This window comes from Salmo salar, chromosome ssa21, assembly GCF_905237065.1.
Source record: "Salmo salar chromosome ssa21, Ssal_v3.1, whole genome shotgun sequence".
Lineage (NCBI taxonomy): Eukaryota > Metazoa > Chordata > Actinopteri > Salmoniformes > Salmonidae > Salmo > Salmo salar.
The window spans coordinates 20,126,904-20,142,159 of NC_059462.1; the positions used below are offsets into that span (position 1 = coordinate 20,126,904).

The 15,256-nt window shown below is 45.3% G+C and overlaps 1 protein-coding gene across 8 annotated transcripts in view; it reads left to right on the forward strand.

The window, feature by feature from the left end:
• The window catches only part of tns1b (tensin 1b), a 312,092-nt gene that overhangs the window by 69,178 nt on the left and 227,658 nt on the right, over nt 1-15,256 (forward strand). Inside the window, exon 1 of one of the 8 annotated variants that reach the window (XM_014164406.2) lies at nt 274-690. The exons of the other annotated variants lie outside the window; for them this stretch is intronic. Coding sequence (XP_014019881.1) covers nt 595-690 — 96 coding nt within the window. The 5' untranslated portion in view covers nt 274-594. Of the gene's footprint in view, nt 1-273; nt 691-15,256 lie in introns of those variants that run through there. 8 annotated transcript variants of the gene reach the window in all.

A 15,256-nucleotide genomic window follows, 5' to 3' on the forward strand; every position in this document is an offset into this window, starting at 1 on the left:
AATTCTTTCCCTACATACACTGTATGTGATGTATCTACATACAATCAGAGGCAACGCCAGTGACCAAGTCTTAGTATGCCCGCCATCCTCCTTTACTCCCAATTACTCCCCTCCTCCTCCCCTTTTCTTATCACAGTGAGTGTCTATCGTTCCGTTCGGCTGTTCACTCTCCCACTCCCCCGCCCATTCCCCTCCTCTTCTCTCCTCCTTCTTCCATGAATGGAGAGAGCAGCATCCAGACAGAGAGAGAATGAGGGCGAGAGAGAGTGTTCCTAAGCAGGGATGCTGTATGGTTGCTAGGCTTGGAAAGCTGAAGTGGGATGGGACCTTGTCATGTGTGGTTCTGGCCTCCTCACTCGTAAAGGTGGCCTCCATTCCATTTTAGGGGAACATCTAGGTGGCTGAAGCCCAGGAAGGTGACACTTTTTTCAGGGAACAAATGTAAGACCTACTCCCACCTCCTCCACAGCTAGCTGAGAGCTGGATGGTTCCTGTGAGCGTTGTATCGCAGGATATCTGAAATTAGAGGGAGCGAGAAAGCGAGAGATAGCGAAGAAGTGTGGTAGAGGACAGAGGAAGGAGGAGGTGAGGACGATGGCTGGACTAGGCTGGTGTCTGGCCATGGTCTTCAGTTGGGGGAAGTTCTTCTTCTCCTGCCTCTTTCCCTTTAGGAGGATAAGGAAAGACAAGGTAAGCTTACATCACTTGGTTAGGCTGCATAATGAAAGGATGTACTGTCATTTTGCAACTCAGCTCATCTGTTTTGTGTACGAGTGACATTATCACTGTAACATTGCTGTCATGAAATACAGTCATTGTGAACACAAGTCAGGGCTGTGAATGTTGTATTACACTCGCGTGGTAGCAGTTACAATGTTATCCAAGCTACAATGCTATTGGATTTGGTATCTTTGCGGGCAGGAATTTAGCAGGTGAAATTTCAGGTGGAAAAAGTGTATGAAATCCAATCGATCAAACAATCCAGGACTTTTTCATCTATGAATGGGCTGAAATAGGAATATGTAGTAGGCTTTATGGTGTTTACTATTTGAAAGTGTGTCACCTATTGTGCCACACAGTTCCCTTCTCTTTATCGTGCCTTCCCAGTTTTTCTGGCTGGCTGGCTGGCTGGCTGTCTGTCTGGCTGTCTGTCTGGCAGCTCTGGAAACAATGGTTGTGTGCATGCCAGTAGCAGCAGAGCTGCCCAGGAAATGTGCACCGATGGTAGAATGGATGATGAGGGAGGGACAGAGGAGATAAGGAAATCAGAATCACTCACATGGGCACGCGCACCCATGCAAACACACACACACACACACACACACACACACACACACACACACACACACACACACACACACACACACACACACACACACACACACACACACACACACACAGGACCATGGGGCCAGGATATTGCCTGGAATCAGTTTCACCAGGGAACCTTGCCAGATAGTCTGTGCTTTGCTGAGCAGAGTCATTATCCCTGTGCATGTAGCCACCACTCAATGTCCACACACGCACACACACACACGCACTCAGTAACCCCCCCACATACACACACACACTTAATTAAGGCAGAAAGCTTTTCTGTCCCTGGCAGGCTGTCGGGACATGGAGAGGGATTGTGAGGCGGACCAGGGTTCTTAGCGAGCACTTCTCTCTTGCCCGGACATCAATCTTCCTCCATTGGCATTTTGATAGCGCAGCATGCTGTTCCCCCTCTGTGGTTATCATTGTGGAAGACTAAGCACTTTTCTTCTTATTTAACTAATGTCCCCACAGCCCATAAATTCAGAGCGAGTCACACACTCCGCACAGCCAAAGAATAAAACTGATATCTATGTGTAATGAGTCTGTGTGTAGCTTGTGTAGAGGAGTCAAGCGCAGGACAGCAGATATGAGTAAATAAACGTAATTTACTCAAAATAGGCAAATACAATACAATAAAGCAAGCCCACATAACGGACCATATAACATACAAACAATCTCTCACAAAAAGCCATGGGGCAACAGAGGGTTAAATAATGAACAAGTAATTGGGGAAGTGAAACCAGGTGTGTAAAACAAAGACAAAACAAATGGAAAATGAAAAGTGGATCGGCGATGGCTATAAGTCCGGTGACGTCGACCGCCAAACGCCGCCCGAACAAGGAGAGGACTTTGGCGGAAGTTGTGACAGTACCCCCCCCCCTTGATGCGCGGCTCCAGCACACCACCACCGACCTCGGGGACGACCCTGAGGACGAGGCGCAGGCCGATCCGGGTGGAGACAGTGGAACTCCCGCAGCAACGAAGGGTCCAGGACGTCCTCCACCAGCACCCAGCATCTCTCCTCCCGACCGTACCCCTCCCACTCCACGAGGTACTGAAGGCCCCTTGCCCGACACCTCGAGTCCAGGATGGCTCGAACAGCATACGCCGGGGCCCCCTCGATGTCCAGAGGGGGTGGAGGAACCTCCCGCACCTCAGACTCCTGGAGTGGACCAGCCACCACTAGCCTGAGGAGAGACACATGGAACGAGGGATTAATACGGTAATCTAGGGAAAGCTGTAACCTGTAGCATACCTTGTTCAGTCTCCCCAGGACCTTGAATGGCCCCACAAACCACGGACCCAGCTTCCGGCAGGGCAGGCGGAGGGGCAGGATTCGGGTCGAGAGCCAGACCCGGTCCCCCGGTGCGAACACCGGGGCCTCACTGCGGTGGCGGTCGACGCTCGCCTTCTGTCGCCTCACGGCCCGTTGCAGATGCACATGAGCAGCGTCCCAGGTCTCCTCCGAGCGCTTAAACCATTCGTCCACCGCAGGAGCTTTGATCTGGCTCTGATGCCAAGGTGCCAGAACCGGCTGATACCCCAGTACGCACTGGAAAGTGGTGAGGTTAGTGGAGGAGTGGCGGAGTGAGTTTTGGGCCATCTCTGTCCAGGGGATGAATGCCGCCCACTCCACCGGCCGGTCCTGGCAATATGACCGCAGAAACCTACCCACATCCTGGTTTACTCTCTCCACCTGCCCGTTACTCTCGGGGTGAAAACCTGAGGTGAGGCTGACCGAGACCCCCAGATGTTCCATGAACGCCCTCCATACTCTGGACGTGAACTGGGGACCCCGATCAGAGACTATGTCCTCAGGCACCCCGTAGTGCCGGAAGACGTGAGTGAACAGGGCCTCTGCAGTCTGTAGGGCCGTAGGGAGACCGGGCAAAGGGAGGAGAAGGCAGGACTTACAAAACTGATCCACAACGACCAGGATCGTGATGTTGCCCTGTGAGGGAGGAAGATCCGTCAGGAAGTCCACCAACAGGTGCGACCACGGCCATTGTGGAACGGGGAGGGGTTGTAACTTCCCTCCGGGCAGGTGCCTGGGAGCCTTGCACTGGGCGCACACCGAGCAGGAGGAAACATAAACCCTCACGTCCTTGGCCAAGGTGGACCACCAGTACTTCCCACTAAGGCAACGCACCGTCCGACTGATGCCAGGATGACCAGAGGAGGGTGACATGTGGGCCCAATAGATCAAACAGTCGCGGACAGCAGACGGAACGTACAGACGCCCAGCTGGACACTGGGGAGGAGTGGGCTCTGTTTGTAACGCCCGCTCGATGTCCGTGTCCGACTCCCGTGCCACCAGGCAAGAGGCCGGAAGTATGGGAGTATGATCCATGGACCACTCCTCTGTCATAAATCCGGGACAGTGCGTCTGCCTTAGTGTTCTGGGAACCTGGTCTGTAGGACAGAGTGAAAACAAAATGGGTAAAGAACATGGCCCACCTTGCCTGGCGAGGGTTTAGTCTCCTCGCTGCCCGGATGTACTCCAGATTGTGGTGGTCAGTCCAGATGAGAAAAGGGTGTTTAGCCCCCTCAAGCCAATGTCTCCACGCCTTCAGAGCTTTGACAACAGCCAACAGCTCCCGGTCTCCCACATCATAGATTCGCTGACCGAGCGCTGAGAGAGCATGGCTCCGATCCCAGCCTCGGACGCGTCCACCTTCACTATGAACGCCAAAGAGGGATCCGGGTGAGCCAGCACGGGAGCCGAGGTAAACAGAGCCTTCATGTGCCCAAAAGCCCTGTCCGCCTCAGCCGACCACTGCAGCCGCACTGGTCCCCCATTCAGCAGTGAGGTAATGGGAGCCGCTACCTGACCAAAACCCCAGATAACTTCCGGTAGTAGTTGGCAAACCCTAGAAACCGCTGCACTTCCTTTACCGTGGTGGGAGTCGGCCAATTACGCACAGCTGAAATGTGGTCACTTTCCATCTCCACCCCTGAAGAGGAAATGCGGTACCCTAGGAAGGAGACGGACTGTTGGAAGAACAGACATTTCTCAGCCTTGACGTACAGGTCTTGCTCCAACAGTCTACCAAGCACCATGCGCACCAGGGACACATGCTCGGCGTGTGTAGCGGAGTATATCAGAATGTCGTCGATATACACCACTACACCCTGCCCGTGCAGGTCCCGGAAAATCTCGTCAACAAAGGCCTGGAAGACTGATGGAGCATTCATCAACCCGTACGGCATGACGAGGTACTCATAGTGCCCTGAGGTGGTACTAAATGCCGTCTTCCACTCGTCCCCCTTCCGAATACGCACCAGGTTGTAAGCGCTCCTGAGATCCAATTTTGTGAAGAAGCGCACCCCGTGCATTGACTCGATCGCACTGGTGATAAGAGGCAGTGGGTAGCTGTACCTCACAGTGATCCGATTGATACCCTGAGAGTCAATACACGGGCGCAGACCTCCATCCTTCATCTTCACAAAAAAGAAACTCGAGGAGGCAGGTAAAGTGGAGGGCCGAATGTATCCCTGCCCCAGGGATTCGGAGACATATGTTTCCATAGCCGCCGTCTCCTCCTGTGACAGAGGATACACGTGACTCCTGGGAAGTGTTGCGTCTACCAGGAGATTTATCGCACAATCCCCCCGTTGATGGGGTGGTAATTGAGTCGCCTTCTTCTTACAGAAGGCAAGAGCCAAATCGGCATATTCTGAGGGGATGCGCACGGTGGAGACCAGGTCTGGACTTTCCACCGTAGTCACAGCGATGGAAACCCCTGCACACCTCCCTGACCACTCTCGTGACCAACTCTTGAGAGCCCTCTGTTGCCACGAATTAGTGGGGTTGTGACAGGCCAACCAGGGTAGGCCCAGCACCACGAGAAACGCAGGAGAATCAATAAGGAAGAGACTGATTCTCTCCTTGTGACCCTCCTGCGTAACCATGTCTAGTGGAGCGGTGGCCTCCCTAATCAGCCCTGACCGTAATGGTCGACTATCGAGGGCGTGCACAGGGAAGGGCATATCTACAGGAACCAGGGGAATCCCTAAACTATGGGCAAAAGAATGGTCAATAAAATTTCCAGCTGCACCTGAATCTACGAGCGCCTTATGCTGGGTATGCGGGGAAAACTTAGGAAATTTGATAAACACATACATGTGAGCAACAGGGGGCTCTGGGTGAGCCTGGTGCCGACTCACCTGGGGTGACACGATAGTGCCCTGCCTGCTGCCTCGACTCCCTGAGGAACCCCCCCAGCACCGACCAGCAGTGTGCCCTCTGCGGCCCTGAGCTGACAAAGTACAAATCTGTTGTTCTGCCCCTGAACAAGGCAGTTAACCCACTAGGCTGTCATTGAAAATAAGAATTTGTTCTTAACCTCTATGGGCTAGGTGGGACGCTTGAATCCTGTGGCGCGTTATTCAAATACCTTAGATATGCTATTACTGCAATTTTTAAAAAATATGACTATTTTACACCATTTTAACCTCTTACATCTAGACGTTCCGCTAGCGGAACACCTGCTCCAATATCCAATGATGGGCGTGGCGCGAAATACAAATTCCTCTAAAATCCGAAAACTTCAATTTTTCAAACATATGACTATTTCACAGCATTTTAAAGACAAGACTCTCGTTAATCTAACCACACTGTCCAATTTCAAAAAGGCTTTACAGCGAAAGCAAAACATTAGATTATGTCAGCAGAGTACCCAGCCAGAAATAATCAGACACCCATTTTTCAAGCTAGCATATAATGTCACAAAAACCCAGAAGACAGCTAAATGCAGCACTAACCTTTGATGATCTTCATCAGATGACACACCTAGGACATTATGTTATACAATACATGCATGTTTTGTTCAATCAAGTTCATATTTATATCAAAAAACAGCTTTTTACATTAGCATGTGACGTTCAGAACTAGCATACCCCCCGCAAACTTCCGGGGAATTTACTAACAATTTACTAAATTACTCACGTTAAACGTTCACAAAAAGCATAACAATTATTTTAAGAATTATAGATACAGAACTCCTCTATGCACTCGATATGTCCGATTTTAAAATAGCTTTTTGGTGAAAGCACATTTTGCAATATTCTAAGTACATAGCCCAGCCATCACGGGCTAGCTATTTAGACACCCGGCAAGTTTAGCCTTCACCAAAATCAGATTTACTATTACAAAAGTTTGATTACCTTTTGTTGTCTTCGTCAGAATACACTCCCAGGACTGCTACTTCAATAACAAATGTTGGTTTGGTCCAAAATAATCATTTTCCTGGTTAAATAAAGATTAAATAATAAAACAACTAAAGTATGCATGAGTGTGAATGTTTTGTGTGTGTGTGTGTATATGAGGGTTGGAGTGTTATGTGTGAGTCCAGTGAGTGTACTTCCAGCCTGCGCAAGAGAGTTAGTGCAAACAATTATAATAAATAAGAATAAAATATGGGAGGTAATGCCAATTGTCCAGGTAGTCATTTGATGAACTATTCAGCAGTCTTATGGCTTTGGGGTAGAAGCTGTTAAGGACCCTTTTGGTCCCAGACCTGGCACTCCGGCACCGCTTGCAGTGCGGTAGCAGAAAGAACGGTCTGTGACTTGGGTGGCTGTAGTCTTTGACCATTTTTAGGGTTTTCCTCTGACACCGCCTGGTATAGAGGTCCTGGGTGGCTGGAAGCTTGGCCCCAGTGATGTACTGGGCCGTACGCACTACCCTCTGTAGCGCCTTGCGGTTGGATACCGAGCAGTTGTCATACGAAGCAGTGATGCAACCTGTCAGGATGCTGTCGATTGTGCAGCTGTAGAACCTTTTGAGGATTTGAGGTCCCATACCAAATATTTTCAGCCTCCTGAAGGGGAATAGGCATTTTCTTGCCCTCTTCACAACTGTCTTGGTGTGTTTGGACCATGATAGGTCCTTAGTGATGTGGACACCAAGGCACCTGAAGCTCTCAACCCGCTCCACTACAGCCTCCTCGATGTGAATGGGGGCGTGCTCGGCCCTCCTTTTCCTGTAGTCCACGAGCAGCTCCTTTGCCTTGCTCACGTTGAGGGAGAGGTTGTTGTCCTGACAACACACTGCCAGGTCTCTGACCTCTTCCCTATAGGCTGTCTCATCGTCGTCGGCACCGACTGCCACTGGTGTATGTGATCCCTGTAGGAACGTCAGACAATGGAAATGCACTCCCACGATGTGAAGCTACAGTATGTTGTTGGTGCAGCTGTAGCCTGGCAAAGAATGCACTGACTTCTACATGGAGCTCCTTTTAATATCATCCCTCGTCCTTACCTCCATATGGACTGGCTAGTATCTAGTCTTAGATGTAATGTCTGCCAAGTTCCTCCATGCCTCAACAATTCATTGATTACAATGAGTTGAGTCTGAGCTACAGATGAGATTGTAAGCCACCTTCACTGACTTCAAGGCATCAGTGAAAACATCAGTCAAACTGGAATTTTGTTTTACATTTTTTTTACAAAATCATTACAAATTTAAATCGAAAATGTTTTGAGTCAATAAGTATTAAACCCCTTTCATTAAGGCAAGCCTTGATAAGTTCAGGAGAAAAATGTTCTTAACCTCTATGGGCTACGTGGGACGCTAGCGTCCCACCCGCGGTACACACTATCAACAGCCAGTGAAATATCAGGGCGGCAAATTCAAAACAACAAAATCTCATAATTCAAATTTCTGGAAAATAGAACTATTTTACACCATTTTAAAAATACACTTCTCCTTAATCCAACCACATTGTCCGATTTCAAAAAGGCTTTACGGCGAAAGAATAAAGTTAGATTATGTTAGGACAGAGCCTAAACAAGAAAAACCACACAGCCATTTTCCAAGCAGGAGAGGCGTCACAAAAACCAGCAAAAATTGGTTAAAAACAGCTAAAATTAAGCACTAACCTTGGATGATCTTCATCTGATGACACTCCTAGGACTCAATGTTACACAATACATGTATGTTTTGTTCGATAAAGTTCATATTTATATCCAAAAACCCCATTTTACATTGGCGCGTGATGTTCAGAAAATATTTTGCCTCCAAAACGTCCGGTGAATGAGCACAACAATTTACAAAAATACTCATCATAAACGTTGATAAAATATTAAACTGTTATTCAAAGAATTATAGATAAACATCTCCTTAACCTGTTGGGTCTAGGGGGCAGCATTTGCACGTCTGGATAAAAAAAATGTACCCGATTTAATCTGGTTACTAATCCTACCCAGTAACTAGAATATGCATATACTTATTATATATGGATAGAAAACACTCTAAAGTTTCTAAAACTGTTTGAATGGTGTCTGTGAGTATAACAGAACTCATTTGGCAGGCAAAACCCTGAGACATTTTCTGACAGGAAGTGGATACCTGATGTGTTGTATTGACTTTAAACCTATCCCATTGAAAAACACAGGGGCTTAGGAATATTTTGGCACTTCCTATTGCTTCCACTAGATGTCACCAGCCTTTACAAAGTGTTTTGAGTCTTCTGGAGGGAGATCTGACCGAACAAGAGCCATGGAACGATGATGTCCCATTAGACACCTGGCGCGCAAGTTCATGTTGGGTACCCTCGTTCCAATACGTTATAAAAGAGTATGCATTCGTCCACCTTGAATATTATTCATGTTCTGGTTAAAAAAGGCCCTAATGATTTATGCTATACAACGTTTGACATGTTTGAACGAACGTAAATATATTTTTTCCCCTCGTTCATGACGAGAAGTCCGGCTGGCTTACATCATGTGCTAACGAGACGGAGATTTTTGGACATAAATGATGAGCTTTTTTGAACAAAACTACATTCGTTATGGACCTGTGATACCTGGAAGTGACATCTGATGAAGAGAATCAAAGGTAATGGATTATTTACATAGTATTTTCGATTTTAGATCTCCCCAACATGACGTCTAGTCTGTATCGCAACGCCGTATTTTTCTGGGCGCAGTGCTCAGATTATTGCAAAGTGTGATTTCCCAGTAAGGTTATTTTTAATTCTGGCAAGTTGATTGCGTTCAAGAGATGTAAATCTATAATTCTTTAAATGACAATATAATATTTTACCAATGTTTTCTAATTTTAATTATTTAATTTGTGACGCTGACTTGACTGCCGGTTATTGGAGGGAAACGATTTCCTCAACATCAATGCCATAGTAAAACGCTGTTTTTGGATATAAATATGAACTTGATAGAACTAAAAATGCATGCATTGTCTAACATAATGTCCTAGGAGTGTCATCTGATGGAGATTGTAAAAGGTTAGTGCATCATTTTAGCTGGTTTTATGGTTTTGGTGACCCTGTCTTTGACTTGACAAAACATTACACACACCTCTTGTAAATGTACTGTCCTAACATACTCTAAATTTATGCTTTCGCCGTAAAACCTTTTTGAAATCGTAAAACGTGGTTAGATTAAGGAGATGTTTATCTTTCAAATGGTGTAAAATAGTTGTATTTTTGAAAAATTTGAATTTTGACATTTATTTGGATTCAAATTTGCCGCTCTTGAAATGCACCTGCTGTTGATGGAGTGCACCACGGGTGGCACGCTAGCGTCCCACCTAGCCCCAAGAGGTTAATGCAACCGCTGTGACCGATTTCAAAAAAGCTTCACGGTGAAAGCACACTTTGCAATAATCTGAGTACAGCGCTCAGAAAACCAAACCAGCAATACAGAGACCCGCCATTTTGGAGTCATCTAAATTCATAAATAGCATTATAAATATTCACCTACCTTTGATGATCTTCATCAGAAGGCACTCTCAGGGATCCCAGGTCCCACCCACGGTTCACACTATTCAACAGCCAGTGAAAAATCAGAGCGCCAAATTCAAAACAACAAAATCTCATAATTCAAATTTCTCAAACATACGACTATTTTACACCATTTTAAAGGTACACTTCTCATTAATGTAACCACATTGTCCGATTTCAAAAAGGCTTTACGGTGAAAGCATAAAGTTAGATTATGTTAGGACAGGTACAACACAAGAAAAACCACACAGCCATTTTCCAAGCAGGAGAGGGGTCACAAATACCAGAAATTCAGCTAAAATTAAGCACTGACCTTTGACGATCTTCATCAGATGACACTCCTAGGACTCAATGTTAGTCAATACATGTATGTTTTGTTCGATAAAGTTCATATTTATATCCAAAAACAGCATTTTACATTGGCGCGTGATGTTCAGAAAATAGTTTGCCTCCAATACCGCCGGTGAATCAGCACAACAATTTACAAAAATACTCATCATAAACGTTGATAAAATATTAAACTGTTATTCAAAGAATTATAGATAACCATCTCCTTTATGCAACCGCTGTGACAGATTTTAAAAAAGCTTCACGGGGAAAGCACACTTTGCAATAATCTGAGTACGGCGCTCAGATACACCAGGCAATACAGATACCCGCCATTTTGGAGTCATCTAAAATCATAAATAGCATTATAAATATTCACTTACCTTTGATGATCTTCATCAGAAGGCACTTCCAGAAATCCCAGGTCCACAATAAATGTTGTTTTGTTCGATAAAGTCCATAAATTATGTCCAAATACCTCCTTGTGTTTTCTATCCAAATCTACTAATAATATGCATATTCTAGTTCCTAGGCCCAAGTAGTAGGCCGTTTAATTTGGGTATGTTTTTCATTCGGCCGTGAAAATACTTCCCCCTACCCAAGAGAGGTTAAAACAGTTACAGAGTTTAATGGTTGTGATAGGTGAAAACTGAGAATGGATCAACAACATTGTAGGTATTACACAATACTAACCTAATTGACAAATTGAAAAAAGGAAGCCTTTACAGAATACAAATATTCCAAAACATGCATCCTGTTTGCAATAAGGCATTGCTAAAAATGTTGCAAAGCAATTCACTTTTTGTCTTGAATACAAAGTGTTATGTTTGGTGCAAATCCAATACAACACATTACTGAGTACCACCCTCTATATTTTCAAGCATAGTGGTGGCTACATCACGTTATTGGTATGCTTGGAATCTTTAAGGACTGGGGAGTTTTCAGGATAAAATAGAAACCTAATGAAGCTAAGCACAGGGAAAATCCTAGAGGAAAACCTGGTTTGTTCTGCTTTCCAACAGACACTGGGAGATTACTTCACCTTTCAGCAGGACAATAACCTAAAACACAAGGCCAAATCTATACTGGAGTTTCTTACCAAGAAGACAGTGAATGTTCCTGAGTGGCCGAGTTACAGTTTTCACTTAAATCTGCTTGAAAATCTATGGCAAGACATAAAAAGGGTTTGTCTAGCAATGATCAACAACCAATTTCATAGAGCTTGAAGAATTTTGGAAAGAATAATGGGCAAATATTGTACACTCCAGGTGTGCAAAGCTCTTAGAGACTTACAGCTGTACTCGTTGCCAAAGGTGATGTATTGACTCAATGGTGTGAATACTTCTGTAAATGAGATACACTGTATTTCTGTCTGGTACTAAACCATAGCTACTCAGAAACCGCATGACACCTCCCCACCAAACTGAAGTGCTGATGAATGATATGACCTAATAACCACAGAATGTCTAATTGACAGAGATTTCCTGGGTTCCTGGGTTTTAAAAGCGGATCAGTTTGACATAAGCTGAGGGCTATGTCAGTTGAACTTGGCTCCAGCTGCCTTGGTATGCAAGTGATTAAAAAGAACTGGATCCCTGAGAGAAAGTGAAAAAGGGCTCTTTGAAACTACAGCGCTTTCTGAAAAGAAGGGCCGGTTTCTGCCACTGACTTGCAGAACAGGCTGAGGAGAGTTGTTGCATGTGGGGAGCAACGTATAGGGAACATATGGGCAACATATGGGCATCATTGGTATTGTCAAATTTAGTATGGGCAATGTGTGGGGAAGATTATTGCAGCTACAATGCGAGGGACAGAAAATGGTCTGTGCTTGACTATTACAATGACATTTGTGCTAAAGGATGTCTCGTTAATTAGGTTGAACTGAGGAAGACTGTCCTAAGGGACAACAGTGTGGTCTGTGTTTTTGTGGAGCAGTGTCTATTTATGATAGTCTGTTCTTGAGCGTAACACGTACAGAATAAGCATTAACGTATAGGAGAGGGCAATTAGGACAGAGGGGTGAAAGGTTGGGCCTGCAACAAACGGAAAGGGAATCCAATAATGTTTTGGGTAGTAGAGCGATAGGCCTTGGTGTGTCCTGCTACACAAAAGTGCTTTGATACCTGTGGAACAGTGCTATGTTGATGCAAACCATTAGCATTAGCATTAACCAACATCGTTTACAGTTTTTTCCAACTGCTTACACACGTTTTCAAAACTGTCTCCTTTTTTTCCAAAACTCTACACACAATTCCCTAAACTGCACACACAAAATGCAAAATGCCTCACATCTCCTTCAAAATGTAACACTGCATTCAAAATGCCATAAACACATGTCAGAATGAAGCATTTGCATCAAATGGCAAACACTGCTTTCATAATAGTACATTTTTGGATATACCATGTAAACACTGTTGTTCTAAATGTAAAGCTCTTTGGTCTTTCATAGGCTTATATCTACATTTCAATACAGTGTTTTACAGTGAAAGTAATCTGCTGAGAGGGGTAACAAGTACACTGTAAACACCAATGCAATGTAGAAACAGAAAATATTTATTAGGCCACACATTACTGTTGTATCCAGTAGCATACAACAAAACCATAAACATATGTAAACCAAAAGTATATTCTTTAGAATACAGTAAAGAACACAATTGTGTGTGTGGGGTCCCGGGGGGGCAGTCCAGGAATTGGTGGGGGGGCTGGGTCTGGCCACAATACTTCGTCCACATCACAAGATACGTTTTCTCTTGCCAAACATCGAGGTGAGTATCTCCTAGCATGGCGTATCCAACCTTGGACAGAGGCAACCTCTATGTCCCCACAGGCGTCCTCCATTGCCTGGAGAAGCGGCATGCGGGCATAGGGTTGGTGATCATACACTTTCCAGCGCCAGGCTGAGAAGAATTCCTCTATGGGATTTAGAAAAGGTGAATATGGGGGGGTAGGTACAAAACTACAAATTGTGGATGGGTGGCAAACCAGTTTTGGACCAGAACAGCCCGGTGAAAACTAACATTGTCCCATAAAATCACAAATCTAGCAGGCGCCTGATCTGGATCAGGGACAAGCATTGTGTAAATTGCATCCAGAAAAGTGAGCATATGGCCGGTGTTGTACGGACCCAGTGTTGCATTGTGATGGAGGACCCCGTTTTGAGTGATGGCAGCACACATAGTTATATTACCCCCACGCTGTCCAGGGACATTGGTAATTGCCCTCTGTCCTATTGTGTGTGTGACCTGGTGAATAAGTGTAGCATTTTGATTGGTTGTGTTTGGAAAAGGAAAGCAAGTCACTTCCTGTTAGATTTTTGTGTTTTAGGTAGAGAATTGTGTGTAGTGTTTTGAAAAAAGTGTTTTATGCAATTGACAACTGAGTCAAAGGCTGAGAAATAGCTTATGGTTTTGGATATTTGGTGTATAGTTTTGCACTTTGAGTGAGAGGTTTCAAAAATCGTGTGACATGAAAAGATTTTGTGTTTAAGCAGTTGGAAAAAACTGTAAAAAACAAAAATATTTCTTAGTGTTATAGTGGCGGTCTTTCACTCTGGTGAGGGAGGTCTGGTACAGAGGCATGTCCCTTTCTCTCTCTCTCGATGCTCCCTACAGAATCCTGTTCTTCAAAGCTAGAGAGAGGGAAAAACGTGCACACCCATGTGAGCCCGAGCCCAGGGAGGGTGTGTCTGTATTGTTTTCCACAGATGGGGGTCGGGAGTTAGACCCGGTGGGATGGGGAGGAAATGAGGGAAGGGTGGGGGGGACTTCCTCCCATCCACTGGACTCTAGGCTCTGAGCCAAGAGGAGGCCTGGTATAGCAGAGTATGCCCCACACCCCACTTTTGTTTTATGCACACACACACACACGCAGACATACACACACTCGCAGAAACACAGACACACACACACACACAATATCTGGATGAATATATTGGTTACATGTGTGTGTGTGTGTGTGTGTGTGTATGTATGTATGTATGTATGTATGTATGTGGGTGGGTGAGTGTGTGTATGTATGTATGTATGTGTGTGGGTGAGTGTGTGTGTGTGTGTGTTTGTGGGTGAGTGTGAGTATTCAAGCAGTTTGTGTGTTTGTGCATGCATGCATGTGTTTGTTATTAGACAGTAAAATATTCCTTGTCCTCCGTTGTATCATTCAATCTGAGAGACCTGTTTTATAGCGGGTACCACCATCTCTCAGTGCTGTGCCGTGAGCTGATTTCCAAGCACAGCCTGAGCTGAAGGTCAACGTCATACTAATGCAAGGCCATTATGGATTTGATTAGCCTGGGAAATATTATTTTATACCCCCCTACACACACACACACACACTAATGGCGGTCGGTGCCGTATAAGATTAGGGAGAACGATTTATTTTTTTAATGAGCATGGCCTTATTTCTATTCCAGCGTATTGGATGACTGTCATTCATATTCCATTCACCCAGCTCAATGTAACAGCGATAGGTTTAGGCAACTACATGATATTCGAATTCGCCCTATACCCATCATAAGGTTGCTACAACCTAGCCTACAAAGGAAAGTTCATAATGTAGGTGCACAGGTCGAGAGACAGTGCAAAGTTTCTATTGGACAAATTCAGGTAGGTCCCTCCCAGTTTTGATTCCATTTGCTTCTGTTTAAGAAACATTTTGCAACAGAAGCGGAATGAATACACCCCTAATCACCCGCACACACAGTTCACTTTCATAGCTACCACATACAGCATCAGCATCATCACTTTTCTCGTTGTATAATTCCTTCACGCATCTACGCGCTCTCCTCCTCTCACCTTTTCCCTTCGCTTGGACTTCAGTGCACAACATTACAGCTGTCTGAATGCAATCACTGTTTCAAAATGTGATTATTACGC